Here is a 26,088-nt window from a genome sequence, read left to right on the forward strand (position 1 = left end):
ATACAGTATTCCACATAAAGTGTGATGAGAGCAGAGTACAATGGGACTATCCCTTTTCTTCTTGGATGCTCTTCCCTTCTTAATGCAGTGCAACATACAGTAGATTTTTTTGGCTGCCACACACATCACATTGTTGTCCCATACTGACCTTGCAATTCATGGAGATCCTCAGGTCTTTCTTCTCCCCCCAGAACTATTCTATCCTTACTTCCATCTTATGTTTGTGAAGTCACGTAAATTATGTATTGTTACACAGTAATAGTAAAACTAATTATATTTTTAGTTTTACACTATACTATATGTTCAGTTTATGCTAATTATAAATGTAGTTTGTAGTAAACTGAAGTCAGTGCTGCTTTAATGAACTATAATTAGAGTTGTGGACCATGTGAGGCAGAATGACGAACCATGGGTCAGAAGATCCAGATTCAAAGCCTGCTTCTGATACATATCATCTAGGCCTCAATATGATAGACAGAAGTGTGGAAGCTCCTTGAGCTCTTCGGTTTCCCTCAGAAACTGATAAATCAAGCCTTCAAACAGATTCTGGAGTAACCGAATCCACAAACAGGTGAAGTGAAGCAATTTTCTGGCTTAACTCAGGAAAGGTTTGTTTCACTTTGGTAAACGGGGGACAAAGGGCTGCCCAGTGCAGACAGTGTCCTAGCAAGCCAGCGAAAAACTTACTCACAGCACAGATCAGCAATCAAAGCCCTTGATTCTGCCCAGCAGATCAGTGGCACAGTATGTTGTGAAGCCTCCAGGCCAGTAGAGAAGGAGCCCTGGCACTCTGGCACAACCACCATGATTAGATCAGGTCATCCCAGTATGGTAGGTGAACTAAAGTACCTGAAGTTCTGGCATAGAAAACCAAGGACCAGGTCCCTAGACCCCAACATAAACAGCTTAGGACAGTGCCCCCTGTGCCCCAGGACCAGAGTTCAACTTTAAAAGGATTAGTCTAAAAAGTAAGAAGCAAAAAAGAGCCCTGATCATAGAAAGCTACTATGGCAACAGAGAAGATCAAAATACAAACTCAGATGAGGACAAGACTGTCAAAATGCCTATATGTGAAGTCTCAAAGGGAAATATGAATTGGTCTCAAACTCAAAAATCCTCTTGGAAGAGCCCCAAAATGATTTCAAAAATCAAGTAAAAGAAGTATAACAAAAATTGAGAAAAGAAATGAGTTATGCAGGAGAATTATTTTTTAAAAATCAACAGCTTGGAAAAAGCATAGAAACTGATTGAAGAAAACAACAAAAAATAGAACTGGCCAAATGGGGGGGGGGGGGAGGAAATCCATTGAAGAAAATACCTTCTTTAAAAGTTAAAATTGTTCAAGTGGAAAAGAAGGTAAAAAGCTGAGTATCCAGACCTGCTCAAGAGAGAACGTTAGTACCAGCCTGAGCTCTGATCTTGGGTGAGGAGGGAAGATGCGGAACTCTGGAGGATATTCAAGCAGGAGGAGTCCATTTATTCAAAGAAACATTCAACCTTATATACCCTATGCTTAAGTAACGCACTTACATAACTATAGGATATTGTGCATGGTGACCACATAAACAACTTGCTATTGTGTGCATGTCAGCAAAACTCTGCTTTAATTACAACACAGGTTGTCACACTTCTCAGGAAGGCAGAGATGGGAAGCCAAAAGGGGTCTTATACCTCACCCAGAGTACCCTACTATCTGTGACCATCGGCAGCTGTGGAAAATAATTCCTTAAAAATTAGAATTAGGCAAGAAGAAATGACTCTAAGAGACATCAAGAATCAGTCAAACACACTGATGCTGGTGGAACTGTGAGCTTATCCAATCATTCTGGAAAGCAATTTGGAACTATGCCACAAGGCTACATAACTGTTTATGCCCTTTGATTCAGCAATATCACTATTTCTGGGTCTATATCCCAGATATCCAAAAAAAGGGGAAAGACCTTTTTATACAAAAATATTTATAGCAGCTCTTTTTGTGGTGGCTAAGAATCAGAAATCAAAGGAATATCCATCAATGGAGGAATGACTAAAAAAAAACACGGTATATGATTATATTAGAATGTTTTATATATATATATATATATATATATGTGCTATAAAAAATGTGCTATAATGATTACAAGGGAATATCATATGCATTGTAAAAAATGACAAGCAGAAGGATTTCAGAAAATTTTTAAAGACTTACATGAACCGATGCAAAGTGAAGTCAACAGAATTAGGAGAACATTGTATGCAGTAACAGCAATATTGTTCAATGAAGAACTGAGAATAACTATTTTCAGCAAAACAATAGTCCAAGATGGGAAATCCCAAAGGACTAATTATGAAGCATACGATTCAGTTCCAGAGAATTAATATAGATTGAACACAGACTAAAGCATGCTACTTTTCACTTTCATTTTTTTTTTTTAAATTGGAGTCTTCTTATACAAAATGACTAACATGGAAATGTTTCACATAATCACACATGGTATAACCTATAATTGACTGCTTACCATTTCAGGGAGAGTGATGGAATGTGAGAGAAAGAGAATTTGGAACTCAAATTTAAATAAAAATGTTAAAAAAAACTTTTTTAAATGAAAATAAGAAAAAAGATTGCTAAAGAAAAGAATCAGTTAAACAAAATCAAAAGAATTAAAAAAAGAAAATGTAAAAATAAATAAATAAATAACAAATCTGAAAAGTAATTTGAGAAGGGCTTGAGGGTCCAAATGAGGATTCTGGAGGAGTAAGATTGCAGAGACTACAGTCTTAATAGTCAAGACTCTTCCCATACCAGGCCATCAAAGTTATGGAATTTAGCCACCAAATAATGGGGTGTGGGGGTCTGTCAGGAGAGGTTAAGTGTCTGGTGGATATTCAAGTAGAGATGTCCATTAGGCAGTTGGGAAAAGGGAGAAGTAGCAAGGCTTGCTCTTGATATTTGACTAAGAGGATGCCCGAAGTAACCCTGAAGAAAACACAGATAGCTTTTCTCCTACAGGCAGAGCCTTGACTTTAATATAAGATGAAGAAACTGGCTTAGTTCACACATGTAATTATAGAAAAGTCAGGGTAAAAACCTAGGCATTCCAAGTCCAGTGAACTGTTTTGCTCCATTTTATGACAACCCTTGTACAGTCCTCTGTTGGATATTAACTCACCTTATCTCACCTGCTATCTCAACATGTAAAAAAAAAAAACCTGGGCTTCGTAATTGTTCCTTCCTTTCAGATTAAACAGTTCAAGTAGGTCAAGTTGACTTGATTATAGCAACAGATAACTGAATTGTGAATAATCTATCTACTTAAGGGAATGGTTATTTATCTAACTTTTTAATCCAAGGACTCTTCAATTTGGGAAAGGTGTATTGGGGATGTGTTCTTCACCCTGAAGCTCTTTTTCCCTAGCTACCAGCCACCTGATAGCTAATCCCATGAAGAATTTCAGGAAGGACAAGTTGTTTAATCAGCCTACAATCTCTCCCATCACTTTTGTCAGATGGGAAGCAGCATGTGATACTATAGTGTTGGACCAGGAGTCAGAAGATGAGTTTGAAACCTGCCTCAGACACTTATTAGTTAAATTGTAACATGGAGAAAATGTTAGCATTTATATCACAGGATTGCTGTAAGAATCCAATGAGAGTATTCGGAAAGTACTTTGCAAACCTTAAAGCATCATGAGTTAGCTAATAAAATCTTGTCATCTCATACTAGTCCTCTTCTCTCCAACCACACAGCCCCTTTGTCATATTTTACTCAGACTTCTCTCATCACTGCACTTTATCTTCTACAGTTACCAAAGTGATTTTCTTAAAGTCCAGCTTTGACCATGCCATTCCTTTACTTAGTAACTGTGGTAGCTCCTGGGATAACATGTAAACTTATCTGTTTGGCATTTAAGACCCTTTAGAATGGACTTCAATCTGTCTCCCATTCTATATTTATTACATACCACCCCCTTTCATGACTACAGTCTAGTCAAACCGGTCTCCCATTTTCAGTGACTGTCTCCAAGCCTACAATTCTCTTCCTCCTTATCTCCCTTGTTTCTTTTTATGTTCAAGCTTTTCTTGGTCTTCCTTAATGCTAGTGCCTTCTTTCTCTAGATTATCTTCAATTTATTCTGTATTTATCTTTTTTTTTTTTTTTTTCCTGAGGCTGGGTTAAGTGACTTGCCCAGGGTCACACAGCTAGGAAATGTTAAGTATCTGAGACCAGATTTAAACTCGGGTCCTCCTGAATTCAGGGGTGGTGCTCTATCCACTGCACCACCTAGCTGCCCCCTATTCTGTATTTATCCTGTTTTACAAAGTTGATCACATGTTATTTTTCTCATTAGACTGTGAGATCCTTTAGAGGAGTGTTTTTGGCCTTTCTTTGTATCTCCAGTAGAACAGTGCTTGATACAAAGTAAGCACTTAAATGATTGTCAACATTTTTCATGCCTTTGCACTGAGCATTCTCCAATCTTGGAGGAATAGACTCCCTGCTTCAGCTTTGAAATTCCTAAATCTCAGTTAAAAATGCCACCTCCTACACAAAACCAAGATGCTAGTACTTTCTCATGCAGTCACCTTACATCTATTTTGTAGATATCTGTTTATGTATACTCTCCCCTGATAGGATGTAACTTTTTGAGGACAGCAACTTTCACTTTGGTCTTTGTATCTACAATGCTTGGCCACAGATGTTTAATAAATACTTGATTATCTCACTGAATGCTCACAACAATTCCGTAAGGTAGGATTATTTTCATTTTGTAGATGAGGAACCAGGCTTCTGGGAGGAATGAGAGATCTAGACAAATGAAGAATGTGAAGCTCTGAAGAATTATGGGACTTGCCCAGGGCCACATTGTTGATGGCATTTCAAAGCAGTTTTTTGTGAAAATCCAGTGCTCTTGCTAGCATAGTAGATGCTAATAAGTTGTATCGGACTGATTTGCCACCATTCTAGGTTGCTTCAGTTAAGCAGTTGTGGTGTTGCCTTTGAATCATTATTCATAAAGGATTTGTCTCTTGGTCATAGCACTGTTAGTAGAAAGTAAACAAGACTAGGAACTCCAGCTCCTGAAATGAGCTGTCACCAGAGGCAAATCACTAGCCTCTTCTATATCTCAAGTTTCCTCACGCATAAAATGGATTAACACCTGAACAATCTATTTTTTAAGATTGTTGTGATGAAAAATATTTTTGCAAACCACAATATAAACTTACGTATCCTGTTATGTTATTACTACTACTGCTACCTTCTACTGTAGCACTTTTTTATACACATAATCTCATTGGTTATGTCATACTAGCACTGAGGGAAGGAGTTACAAACAATTTTTAAAATTCTTTATTTGATATTATTCATTTTTGTGTTCTCCTTGGTCTAGTACAGTAAACTATACATAATAGGATTTAATTTGCTGACTGAAAGAACCAATCAATATATAAAAGAAAAAAAATTTATTTCAAGACATATTTTTCCATCTTTAGGAGCTGTAAACATTCATCAAGACAAATATGCAGAATGCCAGAAGTAGTAATCTCACTTGACAGCAAGAAACTATTTCATAGAATGGGAGTTACCACGATTCATGATAACATTTCCATCCTGTATGTATGTACTAATAAATGAATTCCCTATAAAAGACTTGTGCTATAAAATTTCTTTTTCCCCAAATGGATTTATTGGCTTATCTTAATTAATATTTTAAAATATAGTATAAACATACCAAGGACAATTTAAACAGTACTGTCATTTTATATCCAAGATTTTGAATTAAATGATCAGGTGGAAGAAACCACTATTCTCTCAAATGAAATGCTTTGGGGAACAATTGCTTGGTTTTGTTATGTTTAACAGATCAAGGTTAAAAACCCCACAGTCAATGACAACCCTTCAGCCAAGGATGTATAACATCCATCACACATCTGTTTCTGGAACAGAATGTTTCAAAAGTTACAAATTTCTTTACAAATAAGTATAATAACATTACTAATTACACAACCAATTCTAATTAGAAAGTCTCAAAATAAACCAGAGAACTTCCTGGATATTTTGCTTAGTCTAATCCTGAGGCTTTAAAAATGTCTTCTTAGTTTTAACTGATTTTATGTTACCATTTTCATCTTCATCATACTGTGCTCGATCTCTCTTTTTAGCAAACTTCTTTCCAATTGTGCCCACTAAACTTTCATACCTATAAAGAAATTATAATAGCAAATTCAGTTTCAGAAGTTTGAATTATAATTTTTCAATAATCTCAAATAGTATTTGTAATGAGATTAAGCATAATTAAAATCAGTATTAGAAGCCTAGATTGTGCAATAGAGACTTAAGAATCAGAAGAACTGGGCAAAATTAGAGCAAAATAAATATATTCATTGTCATGCTACTTTTTACTTCTTATTTAAAAAAAGGAATAAGTTTTGTACCAATTATCATGTTATCAAGAATCACTAAAATGGCCCACCTGGGGTGGACAACAATTTAAGGCTGGGATTAGAAAGGAATATTGATTCAAATAATGTGTTCTCAGTGTCATCATCCTGTTCTACCTCTTCCTAGCCCCTGGAATCCTCAACCCTGAGGGAGAACTACTGGCAGAAATACCAGTGTACGTTGAGGTATACTTGATATGCTCTTATAAGGTTTTTCAAAAAGTAATGGCTAATTACCGTCTGGCCATTTCTTCTTCAGACACATCAGCCTCCATTGATACATCTTCAACTTCTTCATCTTTTTGTTTGGAATTCATTTGGACCATTATTTTCTTGAAAAGAAACAAGAGCACAGAACACAAGGTTTTGCAAGGGTAAATGTTGAAAATTATCTATGCGTATGTTTTGAAAATAAAAAGCTTTAGTAATAATAATAAGAAAAGAAACAGAGCATTAGAACTGGCTCTATTAGAGCTCTGGCTTTATGTAGGCCTGCTTTCTTCCTGGAAAAAAGGGAGAGGAGGAAAAAAGTAAGAGAGAAATCATTTCAAACTATTCTCCTTAACTTATAAAGGATTAAAGTAAATGTCAATTTCTAACACTGTTAGCTAACAGTGCTTAGAAAATAAACAAAAACAAGTCTAAATAATAGGTCCTAAATATGACATGCTTCTAGAAATTAATAAATGCAGGTAAGGATTTTCTCCGTATTTTAAGGATAATGTGAGTCCTTTAACCCTTTTCTTATTGTCAAGAAAAAAGAGTAAAGGATTAATATCTTAATCCTTAATATCACAAATTTAAATAAAACCTAATATCACAAACTCAATGAAAACATTTTCAAGTTGCATCTTGGATACCCATTCATAGTTTTAATAGGAAGGTGGTCAGTGGATGTTTGAGATACCCAAACTATATACAAATGGGAGTCTTTTTTGGTTTGATAGGTATGGGGGAATTAGAAGGGACAGAATGAACAAATCCAATTGCATGGAGCTGGTTTGGGGTCAATTTGGAAGATGATTGCATCTGTAATTGTCAAAGCACATAAATTAAAACATGTGTGTTGGGGGCTCTGCAATTCCAAATGCAGTTAAACAACTTTATCACAACCCAGATGTTCTGTGGTCTCAGCAAAAATCCTGGCTGTGCAGAAGACAATTTTAATTTATAAACTATGCAAACTAGAAGTCACAGAATCACAAAATAATAGGAATTAAAAGGAACTGTAGAGATTATCTAATCTAATCCCCTGATTTTATTAAGTAGATTTGAGTTTCTAGAGAAATAAGAGGCCCACAAATGTTAAGACACTTGCAGTTAATGGCACAGATGGATAAGAGAATGCAAGATTTATGAATTTTAGGCCAGTGTCTTTGATTTTACAGAAGAAGCTTGTAAGACAAAAAAAGTTATAACCTAACAGGGATCTAAGAAAGCATATAATTTCTTCCCCTCCTTTCACAATTATTTGTAAAAAGAAAGGTAAAATTACATATGTAATAATTAATAGTTAAAAGTAACACTCAGGTTCTCTGGCTACAAATTTGTAACTCTTGTCACTATCATACTATCTCTTTGTACAACTCTTAGCTACTGGGATCCCACGCTAGTCTTGGACTAGTGCCCTGCTCATAATAGTAAGCATCTTGAATCTAACAAAGATGAATACTGTCCCATAATGTCTTGGACATTGATGCTTTAAAAATATATGAATATGTACACACACACACACACACTCACTTTAGTAACTGAGTTTGCCAAGAAGGGTACATGTTTTATTTGAAAGAATTACATTCAACTTTGGCCACCTGTTTTATGCTTAGATTTTTGCTGTATAAGAAATAACAACTTCTAACCTGGTTTTAAGTTATAGAATTTAGTAAAAAAAATTGTTTGAAAGATATTCTAAAGATTCTTTTGTTTTGAATAAATAAATCTCCATGCCTAAATCACTTTGTTTTACTGTTTAATCTATGAAGTACTGTCCCCAGACCTGAATTCAAATGTGATCTCAAACACTTAATATGTCTTTGCTGTATGACCCTGAGCAAGTCACTTAACCCTAATTGTTTCAGCAATAATAATAATAATAATAAAATAAAATCACAAGATATATCTACTTGAAAAAATTTCAGACTCAGATTCATAGCATTTTAACTAAAAGAGAGCCTTAGAGGTCATCCTCATGTCATGGATGAGAAAATTTAGGCCCAAAGAAAGTTAAGTCATCACACAGCAGCAGAGTGAAAACTGGACCTAGTGACTCCTGACTTCCAGTCCAGTGAGTTTGTCCCTGCATTTGTAGGCTGCTATTGTATTTGAGGAGAGGTGACAGAACCACAGAATATATAATTTGGGGTATTTCCAGTGGATAGGTTCCAGGCCTGGAGTCAAGAAGACAGCTTCAGAATTTTTACAATCTTTCATAATTTTTAAAAGGTTTTTATAATTTTTAACTGTGGACCTTTGGCAAATCATTTAACATCTGTGCCTCAATTTCCTCATCAGTCAAATGGGGATTATCAGAACACCTATCTTCTAGAATTGTTAATGAGGATGAAATATAATAATATTTGTAAGACACAGTGTCTGGCACATAGGAGAAAGTTAAGAAATGCTTGTTCTCTCCAGATTGCTTTCTGGTACAAATATTGCCAGATTCTGTAAATGCTACTGTAAGATGGGGGATGGATCAAACAACTGTGGAGCAGCAATTGAAATCTAACACCTCAGTAGAGCCCTTATTTTGTGATGTGCTTCTATAGAAAACCCAGATTATAGATATATTTTAGACTAAAAATAGAACCTACATTCTGTGAAACTCTCAAATCTCCACTTGATGTATTTCTAATTAAGTAGATTTTAGGAATAAAAGTAACCAAAGAATACTAAAATTTGGCCATCTAGTGCAAATTTCTGCCTAGATCCAGAAACTTTTTGCTCTATTTTTTTTTCCCTTTTCTTTTCAAATTGTCTCTCCCACCCAAGCTATCAGTCTATTGATACAAATAAATATAATGTTTACACATGAAAACCACCAATTTTCAAAAGTCTTATGATGTAGAATTTACTGTAATGAATTTGTGATCTCACTAATGTGGATAGTCATTCTACAAGTAATGATTATAAGCTATCCATGCCCTCTCATCTTGGATTGTTGTCCATGCCCTCAATTATCTGCCCCAAACACTGTTAAGTCTTCCTGAGACATTTTTAGTATTTCTTGGAGAACAGTGAAACTCTTACACCACTCATTAAGGTAAATTCTGCTTTTGTTACATGACAGTCTATGAAATAATACCAAAAATTTACCCTCATTCTGTCCCTTTTTAAAAACCAGAAATGATAAATCAATATTTAGCAATCCAAATTTGGAAAGCCTTTTCCAGATTAATTAAAATAATAACATAGGATTGACTATTAGATTTTTATATGAGACCACTATAGAAATCTCTTTTGTACTGTTCATTCAGAGATGCTCCCAAATGTTATCATGATGGCATATTAAATACTCTTTAACCCTAAGTGGATTAGTCCCACCTCAATTAGGATACAGGAATTCCTGGAGCCCTTACAATTCCTGAGGCTGATATGGGAGTACAAACCCTAATACTCATCTTTTTCTTGGGGACTCAACTCTTGTTCAAGTCAGAGAAATTTGTCCCAAACTTGTTTTCCAACACTTGAGCTTACATGCATGGATCCTTGTGTGTGTTTGAAATAGAGGCACAAATCAAATGGTATCAATTCGGTCTTTACTGCATTTTCATGTAATTATATTATGGATGGCAGTTTTGCTATGTTATCAGTAGGCATGACAAAAGCCAAAGTTAAGTAGCTCTAGTCCAGAAGGTGAAGGATTATATAATGTAATTTAGTGAACAGATCACACCATGAAAAGACCTAGGGTAGAATTTGCTTAAGATATTTCTTAGCTCTGAAATAAAGGTCAAGTCACTTTATTTCTCTGAAAATGCCAATAATCTCAGGACTACTGTGAGGATCAAACAAGAATATACATAAAGTGCTTTATAAAATTTGAAATGCTCCATAAAGATGAGCTATTTATTTTATTAATGTACCTAGTTTGGCAGACCCCAGAGACCATACTCATATAGGACACTCTAGAAATATAGACTCTTGCCCATTTGGACAATTACACTTCCTAACTCACCTTGTTAAGAAAACACAAAATATCTTGAAGTTCTCTTGTTACTGGAAGCTTACGGTAGGTTTAGACCCTTTAAGGTCTTTAAGGGGCTAGCCCAAGATTCCCAACTTGACCATAATCCTTGGGTCTTCGGTATGTTCTATGGATTTTTATACAAGTAGGGCAAGTGGAACATCTTCATTTCTTAGGCATATCTGATCCTCTTTCCTTGTCTCTCAAGGCTGTTTCCTACCAACTTTCATTCCCTTTCTGCCTAGCTCCTTATCTTCTCATTACCACATTGGTTAGTTAATCAAATTATAAAGTCCTTAAAGACAGGGAAATTGGTAAATTCATCTCCAAGCTGCTTCCCTGCATCAAGGACAGGAGTATATAGCAGACAGTTAGAATTTGATGAATTAAATGAAACCATTAAAGTTCCTCAAACTAAAGGGGAACAAATCTTTACTGCATAAGCTTACTTTATCAAAAACCTGATTTATGAAAATCCAAATGAACAAAAATTGATAAATTACTTAACGATCATTTGTTTAAAGTACAATATAGTAGGCAGAGCACTAACTCTGAATTAGATAAAGTGGCTTCAATTCTGGCTCTGGAATCATAAATTGTATGTGACCTGAAAGCAAAATCAGTTCATCTCTGGCCTCACTTACCTCATGTGCAAAATTAGGGGGCTGGCCAGATGACCTTTAATGTCTCTTCTAGCAATAACCACTCTATGGATTGATAAAAGAATGTGTCATAGGTTGCCTTTATATCCTATGCATAAGAATTTAAATTTAATTTACACAATAATTTAAAGGGAAACCAGTTATAGAAAAGGGAAATACATCGGAAAAGAGCAACAAGAAAAAAATCTCACTACAAATATCATCATCTGAATCAAAATCCTGATATTCTTACATAAGATTGGAATTATAAAATCCCAGCTTCAAATGACGAGACCAGATGCTGTTCTATGTACTCTAAGACCTATTATCTTCCATTAAAGTTAAATTGTATATTTTTTTAAAAATCTATTACTGGTAGAAGTAATTAAATTAGAAAAATCTCAGATTTGGAGTAACTATTAAATACCTCGATTTCTGGATTAAACCCTCTGAATGACATTCTTCCATACAAAAGATCTTCACAAAGCATAAAGCTCTGCTCCTCTATTATGAAACTCCTAAAGGGGGAAATATATTTATATGAATACCATTTCTTTAATATTTGCAATAAAGAGTAGCAAATAAAAGCCAAGAATAAAATGCAAAACTAGCCAATTTTAGGTTCTTAGTAGACACATGGGAAAAGGCAGAGATTGTTTAACTAAAGAAAAAATCAAGTCTGAATATACTACCTCATAATTTTTTCCCCCCGGCAAATAGCATCAAAATGAAGAAAGAAGAAGATTAACAAATCTTCCTAGGCAGTTCATTTACATTTGATTTACTCTCATTACACAAAATTTCTTTAGGATAAATGAGACATTACAAATACAAATTCCCATAAACTTACTCTTTCTCCTTAAGTTCGGGTAAATCCAAATACCAGTGTTCTTCACTGATTATTTTCTTTTCTTCCTCTTCTAGCTGTTTTTTAGTTTCTGCATCCAATCCTCTTTGCATGAACTGGACAGATTTAAAAACAATGTGATCAGCCAAGTAAGTAGATGAAGACTACTTTAATTAACTTTTTATTAATTAACTTATTTATTTTTTTATTCCCTCAATTGGTATGTTCTGAAAATCATTTTGTGGGATTCCCTATCAGTGGAATGGTTTCCTAATTTATCATCTTGTCCCAAGTGTCTTTCTACTCTAATCCATTTTCAACTCAGAAATCAAAGGGATTTTCCTAAACAAAATCAACCCCTTTCCTTCTCTCTCCCATTGCCTATATATTTTCCAGGACTCCCCATTACCTCTGAGATCAAATATAAAATCCTCTCTGGCATATAAAGTCATTTACAACCTGTCTCCCTTCTATTTTTTGAATCTTTCTATACGGCAGCCTTTCCATAAACTGTATGTTTCATTTACAATGGCCTACTTGCTGTTCCTCAAACCTGACATTCCATCTGGCAAAACCTGACACTCCATGGCTGTTCCTGTCAGTCTTCATCTTTAATTCTTCAATCCCTATATATCTGGAAGCTTCTGTTCAAATTCAATATTCTAAGGGGAGACTTTCAAACTTTCCTGATCCCCACACCCATTTTACCTTCCCTGAGATAGCTTTCCAGCTACAATGCCTATGTCTAATATGTACAGTTATTTGTGTCTTGTCCGCTCACCCCCATTAGAATGAGAGCTCCTTGAGGTCAAACACCCTATTTCTGACTTCCTTTTTATCCTTAGCATAGTACCTGGCATATAGTAAATATTGAATAAACGCTTATTGCCTGACTTAAGAGAATTTGCTAAACAATCTGGAGTTCTTTCTCTTGGTTGTCTGTCAACCTGATGCATCTTATATCATTACATGACTGGTCTACCTCCTTTCCAATCACACTTTTCCTGTATAACATCCCTTATTTCTTTTTAAGCAAAGGTCACTGTTAAAAATACAGGCATACCTTGGAGATACTGCAAGTTCTGTTCCATTCGACCCCACAAAGCAAATATTGAAATAAAATGAGTCATATGAGTTTTTTTATTTCCCAATGCATAAAAATTTATGTTTATACTATATGATAGTCTCTTAAGTATGCAATAGTATTATTTTTTTAAAAAATTTAATGTGTGTTGGTGGAACTGTGAACAGATCCAACCATTCTGGAAAGAAATCTCAAACTATGCTCAAAAAAGTTATCAAACTGTGCATACCCTTTGACCCAGTAGTGTTTCTACTGGACTTATTCCCAAAGAAATACTAAAGGAGGGTAAGGGACCCACATGTGCAAATATGTTTGTGTAGCCTTTCGTAGTGGCAAGAAACTGGAAACTGAGTGGATGGCCATCAGTTGGAGAATGGCCGAATAAGTTATGGCATATGAATGCTTTGGAATATTATTGTTCTGTAAGAAATGACCAATAGGATGATTTCAGAAAGGCCTGGAAAGGCTTGCATGACCTGATGCTAAGTGAAGTGAGCAGAACCAGGAGATCATTATATACAGCAACAACAAGACTATATGATGATAAGTTCTGGTGCACATGGCTTTCTTCTACAATGAGATGATTCAAACCAGTTCCACTTGTGCAGTGATGGAGAGAGGCATCTAAATCCAGAGAGAGGAGACTGGGAACTGAGTGTGTATCACAACATAGCATTTTCACTCTTTCTGTTGTTTGCTTGCATTTTGTTTTCTTTCCCAGTTTTTTTTTTCCTTCTTGATCTGATTTTTCTTGTGCAGCAAGATAACTGTATAAATATGTATATATATATTGGATTTAGCATATATTTTAACATATTTAATATGTATTGGACTACCTGCCACCTAGGTAATATTAATTTTTGAAATAATAATTTGAAAGGGGAGGGAATGGGGGAAAGAGGGGTTAATTTGGAACAGAAGGTTTTGAACAAGTGTCAATGCTGAAAAATTACCCATGCATATGTTTTGTAAATAAAAAGCTTCAATAAAAAAATTAATATGTATACCATAATTTAAAAATACTGTATTGTTAAAAAACAATGCTAACCATCATCTGAGCCTTCAGCAAGTAGTAATCTTTTTGCTGGTAGAGGGTTTTGCCTTGATGTTGATGGCTGCTAAATGATCCTGGTAGTGGATGCTGAAGGCTGGGATGGTTGTGGCAATTTCTTAAAATTAAGATAACAATGAAATATACCACATAGATTTCACTCGAACACTTAGAGGTCACTGTAGGATTATTAATTGGTCTGATTTCAATAATGCTATGTCTCATGGAATGGGGGACCTGAGAAGAGGGAGATAGGGAACTGCTGGTAGTCAGTAAAGCAGTCAAACACACACAAATATTTATCAATTCAGTTTGCTGTCTTACATGGATGTAGGTCATGGTAGTCCCAAACAATTGGACTAGTATCATCAAAGGTCACTGATCACCATATATATAATAATAGTTTGAAACACTGAATTTACAAAATGTGAGCACATGCTGTTGAAAAAAATGACACTAAATGACTTGCTTGAAGCCACAAACTTTGAATTTATATTAAAAAAAAAATGCAATATTGGAGAAACTCAATAAAGGGAAGTGTAATAGAATCAGGTCCATCATTTTCACTTAACTTGTGTCTCTCCTCTGCCCTATGTATTAAATGCAACTTTGATCCAAAGAAGCTAATACTACAAGATTTGTAAACAGAATTTCAATAGAGTGAAAATGCTATGTTGTGATACACACTGAGTTCCCACTCTCCTTTCTCTGGGTTTAGATGCCTCTCTCCATCACTGTACAAGTGGAACTGATTTGGTTCATCTCATTGTAGAAGAGAGCCATGTGCACCAGAACTGATTATCATATAGTCTTGTTGTTGCTGTGTACAACGATCTCCTGGTCCTGCTCCTTTCACTCAGCATCAGTTCATGTAAGTCTCTCCAGGTCTTTCTGAAATCATCCTGCTGGTAATTTCTTTTTTTTTTTTTTTTTTTTTTTTTCTCTTTGAGCATTTTTTTTATTATATATATATATATTTTATAACATTATCCCTTGTATTCATTTTTCCAAATTACCCCCCCTCCCTCTATTCCCTCCCCCCCGACGACAGGCAATACCATACATTTTATATGTGTTACAATATAGTCTAGGTACAATACATGTGTGCGAATATCACTTTCTTGTTGCACAATAAACATTAGAATCCGAAGGTACATGCAACCTGGGCAGACAGATATTAGTGCTAACAATTTTCATTCCCCTCCCAGTGTTTCTTCTCTGGGTGCAGCTACCCCTGTCCATCATTGATCAACTGGAAGTGAGTTGGATCTTCTTTATGTTGAAGATTTCCACTTCCATCAGAATACATCCTCATACAGGATTGTTGTTGAAGTGTATAGTGATCTTCTGGTTCTGCTCATTTCACTCAGCATCAGTTGATCCAAGTCTCTCCAGGCCTCTCTGTATTTCTCCTGCTGGTCATTTCTTACAGAGCAATAATATTCCATAACCTTCATATACCACAATTTACCCAACCATTCTCCAACTGATGGGCATCCATTCATCCTCCAGTTTCTAGCTACAACAAAAAGAGCCGCCACAAACATTTTGGCACATATATGTCTCTTTCCGCTCTTTAGTATTTCTTTGGGATATAATCCCAGTAGTAGCGCTGCTGGGTCAAAGGGTATGCACAGTTTGATAACTTTTTGGGCATAATTCCAGATTGCTCTCCAGAATGGCTGGATTCTTTCACAACTCCACCAGCAATGTATTAGTGTCCCAGTTTCCCCACATCCCCTCCAACATTTATCATTATTTGTTCCTGTCATCTTAGCCAATCTGACAGGTGTGTAGTGGTATCTCAGAGTGGTCTTAATTTGCATTTCTCTGATCAGTAGTGATTTGGAACACTCTTTCATGTGAGTGGATATAGTTTCAATTTCTTCCTCTGAGAATTGTCTGTTCATATCCTTTGACCATTTATCAATTGGAGAATGGTTCGGTTTCTTATAAATTTGGGTCAGTTCTCTATATATTTTGGAAATGAGACCTTTGTCAGAACCTTTGTTTTTAAAAATATTTTCCCAATTTGTTACTTCCCTTCTAATCTTGTTTGCATTAGTATTATTTGTACAGAAACTTTTTAGTTTGATGTAATCAAAATCTTCTATTTTGTGATCAATAATGATCTCTAGTTCTCCTCTGGTCATAAATTCCTTCCTCCTCCACAAGTCTGAGAGGTAGATTATCCTCTGTTCCTCTAATCTATTTATTACCTCCCTCTTTATGCCTAAATCATGGACCCATTTTGATCTTATCTTGGTATATGGTGTTAAGTGTGGATCCATATCTAATTTCTGCCATACTAATTTCCAGTTTTCCCAACAGTTTTTTCCGAATAATGAATTTTTATCCCTAATGTTGGAATCTTTGGGTTTGTCAAAGATTAGATTGCTATAGATGTACCCTTTTTTGTCCTTTGTATCTAATCTGTTCCACTGATCTACCGGTCTATTTCGTAGCCAATACCAAATGGTTTTGGTGACTGCTGCTATATAATATAGCTTTAGATCAGGTACACTTAGACCACCTTCCTCTGAGTTTTTTTTCATTAGTTCCCTTGCAATTCTTGACCTTTTATTCTTCCATATGAATTTTGTTGTTATTTTTTCTAGGTCATTAAAATATTTTCTTGGGAGTCTGATTGGTATAGCACTAAATAAATAGATTAGTTTGGGGAGTATTGTCATCTTTATTATATTCGCTCGGCCTATCCAAGAGCACTGAATGTCTTTCCAATTATTTAAATCTGATTTTATTTTTGTGGCAAGTGTTTTGTAATTTTTCTCATATAATTCCTGACTTTTCTTTGGTAGATGGATTCCCAAATATTTTATACTCTCAACATTTGTTTGGAATGGAATTTCTCTTTGTATCTCTTGCTGTTGCATTTTGTTAGTGATATATAAAAATGCCGAGGATTTATGTGGATTTATTTTGTATCCTGCCACTTTGCTGAAATTTTGAATTATTTCTAGTAGCTTTTTAGCAGAGTCTTTGGGGTTCTCTAAGTATACCATCATGTCATCTGCAAAAAGTGATAGTTTGATTTCCTCATTTCCTACTCTAATTCCTTGAATCTCTTTCTCGGCTCTTATTGCCGAGGCTAGCGTTTCTAGTACTATATTGAATAGTAATGGTGATAGTGGGCAACCTTGTTTCACTCCTGATCTTACTGGGAAAGGTTGCAGTTTATTTCTATTGCATATTATGCTTACTGACGGTCTTAAATATATACTCCTGATTATTCTAAGGAATAATCCATTTATTCCTATACTCTCAAGAGTTTTTAGTAGGAATGGATGTTGGATTTTGTCAAATGCTTTTTCTGCATCTATTGAGATGATCATATGGTTCTTATTAATTTGATTATTAATATGGTCAATTATATTAATAGTTTTCCTAATATTAAACCAGCCCTGCATTCCTGGAATAAATCCTACTTGATCATAGTGTATTATCTTGGAGATGATTTTCTGAAGTCTTTTTGCTAATATCTTATTTAAGATTTTAGCATCAATATTCATTAAGGAGATTGGTCTATAATTTTCTTTCTCAGTTTTCGATCTACCAGGTTTAGGTATCAGTACCATGTCTGTGTCATAAAAGGAGTTTGGTAGGACTCCTTCATCCCCTATTTTTTCAAATAATTTATATAACATTGGGGCTAATTGTTCTTTAAATGTTTGGTAGAATTCACATGTGAATCCATCTGGCCCTGGGGATTTTTTCCTGGGGAGTTGATTAATAGCTTGTTCTATTTCTTTTTCTGAAATGGGACTATTTAAGCAATTTATCTCCTCCTCTGTTAATCTAGGGAGCCTATATTTTTGGAGAAAGTCATCCATTTCACTTAAGTTATCAAATTTATTGGCATAAAGTTGGGCAAAGTAACTCCTTATTATTTCTCTAATTTCCTCTTCATTGGTGGAAAGATCCCCCTTTTCATTTGTAAGACTATCAATTTGATTTTCCTCTTTCTTTTTTTTGATCAAATTTACCAAAGGTTTATCTATTTTATTGGCTTTTTCATAAAACCAACTCTTGGTTTTATTTATTAATTCAATAGTTTTTTTACTTTCAATTTTATTGATTTCTCCTTTTAATTTTTGTATTTCGAGTTTAATTTTTGGTTGGGGGTTTATAATTTGGTCTTTTTCTAGCCTTTTAAGTTGTAAGCCCAATTCGTTAATCTTCTCTTTCTCAATTTTCTTCAAATAAGCCTCTAAAGATATAAAATTTCCCCTTATTACTGCTTTAGCTGCATCCCAAAGATTTTGATATGATGTCTCATCATTATCATTATCTTGGGTGAAATTGTTAATTGTTTCTATAATTTGCTCTTTCACCCAGTCATTCTTTAAGATGAGATTATTCAGTTTCCAATTACTTTTTGGTCTATTTACCCCTAACTTTTTACTGAATGTAGCTTTTATTGCATTGTGATCTGAGAAGAAGGCATTTATTATTTCTGCCTTCCTACATTTAATTTTGAGATCTTTATGTCCTAATATATGGTCAATTTTTGTATAGGATCCATGAACTGCTGAGAAGAAAGTATATTCCTTCCTATTGCCATTCAGTTTTCTCCAAAGGTCTATCATACCTAGTTTTTCTAATGTTCTATTTACTTTTTTAATTTCTTTCTTGTTTGTTTTGTGGTTTGATTTGTCTAAATCTGAGAGTGCAAGGTTGAGATCTCCCACTATTATAGTTTTACTGTCTATTTCTTCTTGCAGTTCTCTTAACTTTTCCTTTAGAAAGTTAGATGCTATACCACTTGGTGCATATATGTTTAGTATTGATATGGCTTCATTATTTATGCTACCTTTCAGCAGGATATAGTTTCCTTCCTTATCTTTTTTAACGAGATCTACTTCTGCTTTTGCTTGATCTGAGATAAGGATAGCTACCCCTGCTTTTTTGGCTTTACCTGAAGCATAATAAGCTCTGTTCCAACCTTTTACCTTTACTCTGTATGTATCTCCCTGCTTTAAGTGTGTTTCCTGTAGACAACATATTGTAGGGTTCTGCTTTTTGATCCAATCTGCTATCCGTCTCCGTTTGATGGGATCGTTCATCCCATTTACATTTACAGTTAAAATTACTAATTCTGTATTTCCTGCCATCGTATTATCCCCAGATTATACTTTTTTCCCTTGACCCCCCTGATCCCCCTCCCCGATATTTAATTTACAGACCCCCCTTGTGACGCGCAACCCTCCCTCTTTTTTTTTTTTTTTTTTTAGGATCCCTCCCCCCTCCCTCCAAGTCCCTTCACTTATTCTCCTTTTCCTTTCCCCTTTTCCTCTCCCCCCTTTTAATGAGGTGAGAGAAAATTCTCTGAAAAACAAATATGTTAATTATTTACTCTTTGAGCCTCTTCTGATGAGAGTAAGATTCACACAATGATTCTCCCCCTCACTAATTCCCTCAGATATGGTGTATTTTCTATGTCTCTTCCTGGGATGTAGTTTCCCTCTTTTTATCACTCCTTCCCCTTTTTCTGAACCGACCTCCTTCCCTTTACTACACCCCCCTTTTTTTCTTTTATATCAGTAAAATCAAATTATCCTTGAGTATTTTTTATATACCCACAACAAAGTTACAGTTCTCAAGGGTTCTGTGTACCTTTTTCTGTTTCTCTTCAGTCTTGTGGATGTAGATCAAATTTTTTGTTTAAGTCTGGTTTTTTTCTTAGAAACATATAGAATTCCTCTGTTTCATTGAATGACCATCTTCTTCCATGGAAAAAGATGCTAAACTTAGCTGGGTAGTTCATTCTTGGTTGCAGTCCTTGATCTTTTGCCTTTCGGAATATCAGGTTCCAGGCCCTTCTATCTTTTAATGTGGAGGCAGCCAGATCTTGGGTGACCCTTATTGTGGCACCTTGGTATTTAAATTGTTTTTTTCTAGCTGCTTGCAGGATTTTCTCCTTTGTGTGGTAATTCTGCAGCTTAGCCACAATATTCCGTGGTGTTCTTTTTTTAGGGTCTATTTCAGAAGGAGTTCGATGAATTCTTTCCACATCTACTTTCCCTTCTGTTTCTATTATCTCTGGACAGTTCTCTTTGATAATTTCCTGTAAAATAGAATCTAGGCTCTTTTTTTGGTCATAGTTTTCTGGAAGTCCAATAATCCGCAGATTATCTCTCCTAGATCTATTTTCCAGGTCTATAGATTTTCCCAGTAAGTATTTGACGTTGTTCTCCAGCTTCTCATTTTTTTTGTTTTGTTTGACTGATTCTTGGGTTCTCTGTGAATCATTCATTTCTATTTGTTCCATCCTGACTTTTAAGGAGTTATTTTCTTCTTTCACAGTTTTTAGTTCTTTTTGTAAATGCCCAATTTCGTTTTTAAATGAATTATTTTGCTCTATTGAGTTTTTTTCCATTTCCCTAATTTTTTTTTTTTGAGAATTATTTTCTTTTTCCAATTCAGAAATTCTATTTTCTTGAGACTTTTTTATCTTTTCCAATTCAGATATCCTACTTTCCTGTGTTTTTTTAACCTTTTCTAATTCACTAATTTTGTTTCCCTGCATCTCCTGTGAATTCTTTATTTTTTCCAACTCCAATTTCAGGACATTATTATTCTCTATCATAACTTCCCTTTCTTTCCCCCATTTTTCTTCGATCTCCCTCAATTTCTTAAGAGCTTCTTCTAGGAGAGAGTTATGTGATGGGGGGCAGGAATCGTTCCCCTTTAGGTTGTTATCTGATTCTCTGCTGTCAACTTCCTCGGGGTTGGACACCCGCTCTTTCTCTGTATAGAAGGAATCTATGGTTTTTCTAGCTTTTTTGCTCATACTTAAAAAAAATCTTTTGGGGTCTGTCTCTGGGGTAGGAAATTATTTACTTCTTTACCAGCTTCCTCCCAGACGGGATGGATGCAGCGGCTCCTGAGCCTGAGCTAAGAGAGAGCTCTGGGAGAGAGTTCCCCACCCTCTCCCTGGGAGTGCCTCAGAGGTGATTAGCACTGCTGTGCTTTGAGGGCGTAGAATAGTGAAGACTGCAGGAAGCCCAGGCTATGTGTCCGGGTGGGGAGTGGGTGTCTGCAGCAGGTGACGTAAGAAGCCCCTGCGCTCAAACTGGAAGTGTCTGCCAGAAACCGCGGTCCCTAGTTCAAAGGTTCCGCTTCTCTGGGACTTCCTGGAGCTGAGTTCCACTCCCTCCAGCTAAGCTAGGCAGTGTGTGTTGCCTTGGGCCGTATCCACCCACTTGTTAGTCTCTTAACTATTCTCAGGAGGTAGCTGAGGCCACACCCCCTGGTGCCTGAGTCACCCCCAGGGTCCGGGGAAAATCCAATCTGAGTCCTAAAATATTTTGGCTTTCTCTTCTGAACTGCTAAATAATTAGCAGAGAAGAGCTAACAGCCTGTGCCAGATTCCTTTACCTCAGTGGCTTCTCTGATCCCAGAGCCCCTCCCAGCGCAATGGGCGCAGTGTGCCCCTACCCCACCGTCTGTGCTGGTCTTTCTTATTCCTCCCCTGAGAACTGACCTTTCCTGTTGAAACTCCAGATTCTCCTCAGCTGGTAAGTCGTGCTTCCAGTCCTTGTGGTATCTATCAATCCTGAGCTAATTTTGAGACTTAATTTATCTAATTGGTTGTGAGGGAGTGAGGACGTTCACTGAGTCGTGTGTTTCCTCTCCGCCATCTTGGCTCCGCCCCCCCTGGTAATTTCTTACAGAGCAATAAAATTCCATATTCAATAGAGTTTGCTTCCTGAAGTGTAGAATCACAAAAACACCACAAAAAAAAATTAAATGTAAGCCATCCCACTCTTCCTATTTATTTCTGGGTCTAATTTAGTGTCCATTTGCACTGCTATGCCAAATACAAGTAATGATGTCAACACATAGACATCTAACTATTCCTATTATAGTCTGGAGCAGTGGTCCTCAAACTTTTTAAATAGAGGGCCAGTTCACTGTTCCTCAGACTATGGGAGGGTCGGACTATAGTAAAAACAAAAGCTCCCACTCTGTCTCCGTCCCTCAGCCCATTTGCCATAACCCGGCGGGCCGCATAAAGGTCCTCAGCGGGCGTAGTTAGAGAACCCCTGGTCTGGACAACAGGCACTTGCCATTCATTTGTACTTTACTGAATAAACTGACCATTCTGACTGATTCTGAAGATTTTAAGGTCCTGGGGCTCAATGCTATCAGCATGTCGCCTGTAAATGGAAGCACTGGAAAAATCCCACAGTCTAAAGGGAGTCTCTAAAAACAACTGGATCATGGGCAGTGTCTTCCATGACAAAACTGATGAAAATCTTTGGTGTTTTCTTGTTTTATGTCTCCCTTGATAATAACCAGACCGAGGAGCACAGTATTTGTGGAGCACATACCAAGGGATGTTGTATGATCTTAAAATGCACGGGAGAGATTCCTTAATGAAGAATACTCTCTGTAAAGGAGAATCTCATCATTTGGCCCACTGAATGGTTATTGGTAGAACTACTATAGAAAAATTTTAAAAAATTTTAAAAATCCCTTTCAAGGCTGTGTCATCAAAAACATTTGTAATCATTATTTTCAAAGACTAAGATGGATGCATACAAAGCTGACTTAAAAATACATTTTAAAACATTAGATTCCATTTTATGATCAAATAAAGCGAGAATAAAAAAGAAGAACCCAACGGCAGGCGAGAAGCAATGAGAGACAAACAAACGCAAGGGCCTATTATTTTCTTCCTTTCCCTCGGAAGCTACGATGGCTAAAACTGTTCTTTAGAAATTAACTTGCCTTTTGTTACACAATACTTAAAAATTTGGGGTAGATATTATCCATTCTTATTCTAAAGTTTTGATCCTACGAACTCTTGGGGACTAGTTCTGTATCTATTACACGGAGATAACTTGAATATTATGTTTGTTACAACAGTTGGGGAATACATGTGTAAAAGTGTGTACAAATTCTTTAGAAAACTCTGCCTGGATTTCAAAGGAAAACCGCCTCAGCGCTAATTCAGAAATTTCTACTTCAATCTCAGTTTTCCTCTCTCGAGTTTTCTGGCCATTTCTGGAAAATCTCCATTAGCCGGAGATCCTGTGAGCACCTCAGACTTAGAACCGGGACCACCTCCTTCCTCCACCGTTTCCCCCTCGTATTGATCTTTTTGTCAATGACACTCCCACTTCTGTTACCAAACCTCGGCATTAACCACAAACATTCACTCTCGATACTCCTTCACCACGTTTTAGTCCATAAATCACGTTTATTCTATTCTTTCTAGAAGCCTGAATAACTAAATAAATAAGTGAAATTTCTAGATGTGTAAACAACGGGGACACATACAGAAAGTCATGACAAAGTGACCGGAAAAGGGCCTGTCGCAGAGGAACGCTCGTTTCTAAAACTTCTCTCTGATTATGTAACTCTCCCACCGAAAACCCTCGGAATACTTTTTTTTCCTGCTTCTCTGGGACTAAGGGCCAGCTCTGCGTCTGACGCGCTCCCTCTGGGACTAGCCCGGGGACGCCGGCCCTCTCTGCCTCCTCAGCCTTCCTCGGGGACCCCCCCGCTGTCTTCCACTGAGACGTCTCGTACCTTCATCCGCAGCAGATTTTTTGACAGCTTGGGTTTAGACGTGGCCGCCATGGCGCCTCCACTAGCTTCCTCCTTAAAACACACGCGAAAACTCGGGGGAGCAATTCTGTCCGCGTCGCTCCTGCCTACGTCACTCTCCCGCGCCGGTGGTCTCCGGCTCGGGGTGGGGGCGGGGACCGGCGCTGAGCCCTTTGAAGCGCCTGCGCACCCTGAGAAGTGGAAGCGGAGGCTCCTGCTCTTCCCGTTACGCTGATGCGATTGTGCAGCTCCTACTCTCGCCGCACACGTGGGGCCGGGTCGCCCGGACAACGGTCCTGGTCCCGCCCTAATGTTCGCTGGACGCGCGTTCTCCGGCACCCTGCGCTTACTTCCCCTGCACCAGCCTCCTGCTGCGACTCCTTCCCAGAAAGGACCGCGAGGATTCCCCGCTTCGGGAGGGGAAGGAAGAGGAAAACTACCACTGATTAAGCGGCTTACGCCGAAGGGCGTTAGTGGCCCTACAATCCTCCCTTAAAAACGAACACACCGAGACCCATTAGATTAAGTAGTTCCCTGGGCTCAGTCAGGCACCGTCCAGTTTGGGGGATGGGCTGGGAGGCCGGGCTGTCCCCCTAGAAATCGACGTGAAAGCGACTCCAGAGGGGAAACTGAAATTTAATTTTTTTTGAGGGAGATTAATAAAACACCAATTTGAAAATAATCCTCATTTCCTGTTATTTATTTAGAATTTTAAAAACGCCTTTCACTGTGACTGGCAGTTGATCAGGGGAGTTCATGATTTATTTCATGTGTTCTGTAATAAATTTGAAGAGATTTCGGGTGTAGGTTTTTGTTGGAAGAGTTATTTTCCATGGAAACCACATCCACCTAAGGCCCTTGCTAAGGAGAGATAAGGAACTCCTCTGATTGGTGATTCTGAGGTTGACATGTACATATATGTATATTACTTTCACATTCCATTACCAATGCCTTCCACTACTCCAAGGATGTCGTTCATCTGAGTCAGGGGACTGAAATTCCTCAAGGGCAGACAAGTTTGAAACCTGGTACTGCTAGGCTACTTTTCTTCACATTAAAAAAAACTTCATTGATTCCCTTGATATTCATGACCTTTTATTTTTCCAGATGAATTTTATTCTTTTTTCTAGATCTATAAAATGATTTTTTTGTAGTTTGATTGGTATGACATTGAATCAATAAATTAATTTAGATAGAATTGCCATTTTTGTGGTATTGGCTCAAACTATGCATGAGAATATTTCTCTAATTATTTAATCCATTTATGACATCATAATATAGCTTTTGTCGCTCTAAAAGACCCAAGCAGTGAATTCTTTCTGGATGACCCCTCACCTTCATGGCATCTTATATCTCATCAATAGTTTTGTTTCCTCATCTACCAGATCTCTTAATTTTGTTCCTTTCTGCAAGTACTCTATCTCTCATCCAAGCTTTTCATTAATATGAAAAGTGTAACAATGAATATTTTTATATGAGTTTTTTTTGGCATTATCTTCCTTGAGATTGAATATAAACTCAGTTGTGGGATGAAGTAACTTGGAGTTATTTAGAACGAAAACTTTTTCTGTTGCTAAAAAAGCTAGGAATTTCATTATGGGAAAAATAAGAGAAAGAATTAAGGAGGATACGGAATCCTGTGAAACCTAAATGCTAATTAGTTGCTGCAGACTGATGCTAATTAATCAAAGTATGTTTTTCTTTAGCAAATACAACTTATTATGTCAGAGTTCAGCCTTGTTTTCAGAAGAAAATGGTATGTATTTTTTTAAAAATGAGGGACATTGGGCAGTTATTGTAGAAACAATCTCATATATAACCAATTAATTGCCACACTCTTCAGATAATTATTAATTGATCCCACTCAACTGATTTGACACTCAGTCTCTCATTAGAATAATCCCTACCAGTTTAGTAAAACAGTTTTGCAAAAATCACTAAAAACTTCCCAGTTGTCAATTTAATAATCTTTTTCTCAGCTTTAGCTTTTTTAAAAAAATCTTAGTATTACTTGACTAATAATCACCACTGCTTTTTGAAACTCTTTCCTACTGAGATTTGGCGTCAGAGGGTTTGAAATCAAATGTCTGCCATTTACTCCATTAATACCTCAGGAAAGTCATTAATCTTTCTGAGCCTCAATTTCCTTTTGTGTAAAATGAGGTGGTTGTATTAGATAGCATGTAAGATGCTTTCATGTTTTAAATCATGTATAAACTGTATTTCTCTTTAATCTCAATGCTCCTAAATTGAAATGACTGTCTAGTAGCTTCTGTGAGGAA

At 36.6% G+C, this 26,088-nt stretch overlaps 1 protein-coding gene across 1 annotated transcript; it reads right to left on the reverse strand.

The window, feature by feature from the left end:
• Positions 1-5,428: 5,428 nt before the first annotated feature.
• Positions 5,429-24,785, reverse strand: MPHOSPH6 (M-phase phosphoprotein 6). Its single transcript, XM_074284737.1, has 6 exons — positions 24,752-24,785; positions 23,789-24,297; positions 12,099-12,211; positions 11,676-11,766; positions 6,659-6,753; positions 5,429-6,180 (listed from the first exon to the last, which is right to left on the reverse strand). The coding sequence occupies exons 1-6, from the start codon at positions 24,783-24,785 to the stop codon at positions 6,048-6,050; spliced, it is 975 nt and encodes a 324-aa protein (XP_074140838.1). The 3' UTR covers positions 5,429-6,047.
• Positions 24,786-26,088: the final 1,303 nt, after the last annotated feature.

This window comes from Sminthopsis crassicaudata, chromosome 2 (genome assembly GCF_048593235.1).
Source record: "Sminthopsis crassicaudata isolate SCR6 chromosome 2, ASM4859323v1, whole genome shotgun sequence".
NCBI classification, from domain to species: Eukaryota; Metazoa; Chordata; class Mammalia; order Dasyuromorphia; family Dasyuridae; genus Sminthopsis; species Sminthopsis crassicaudata.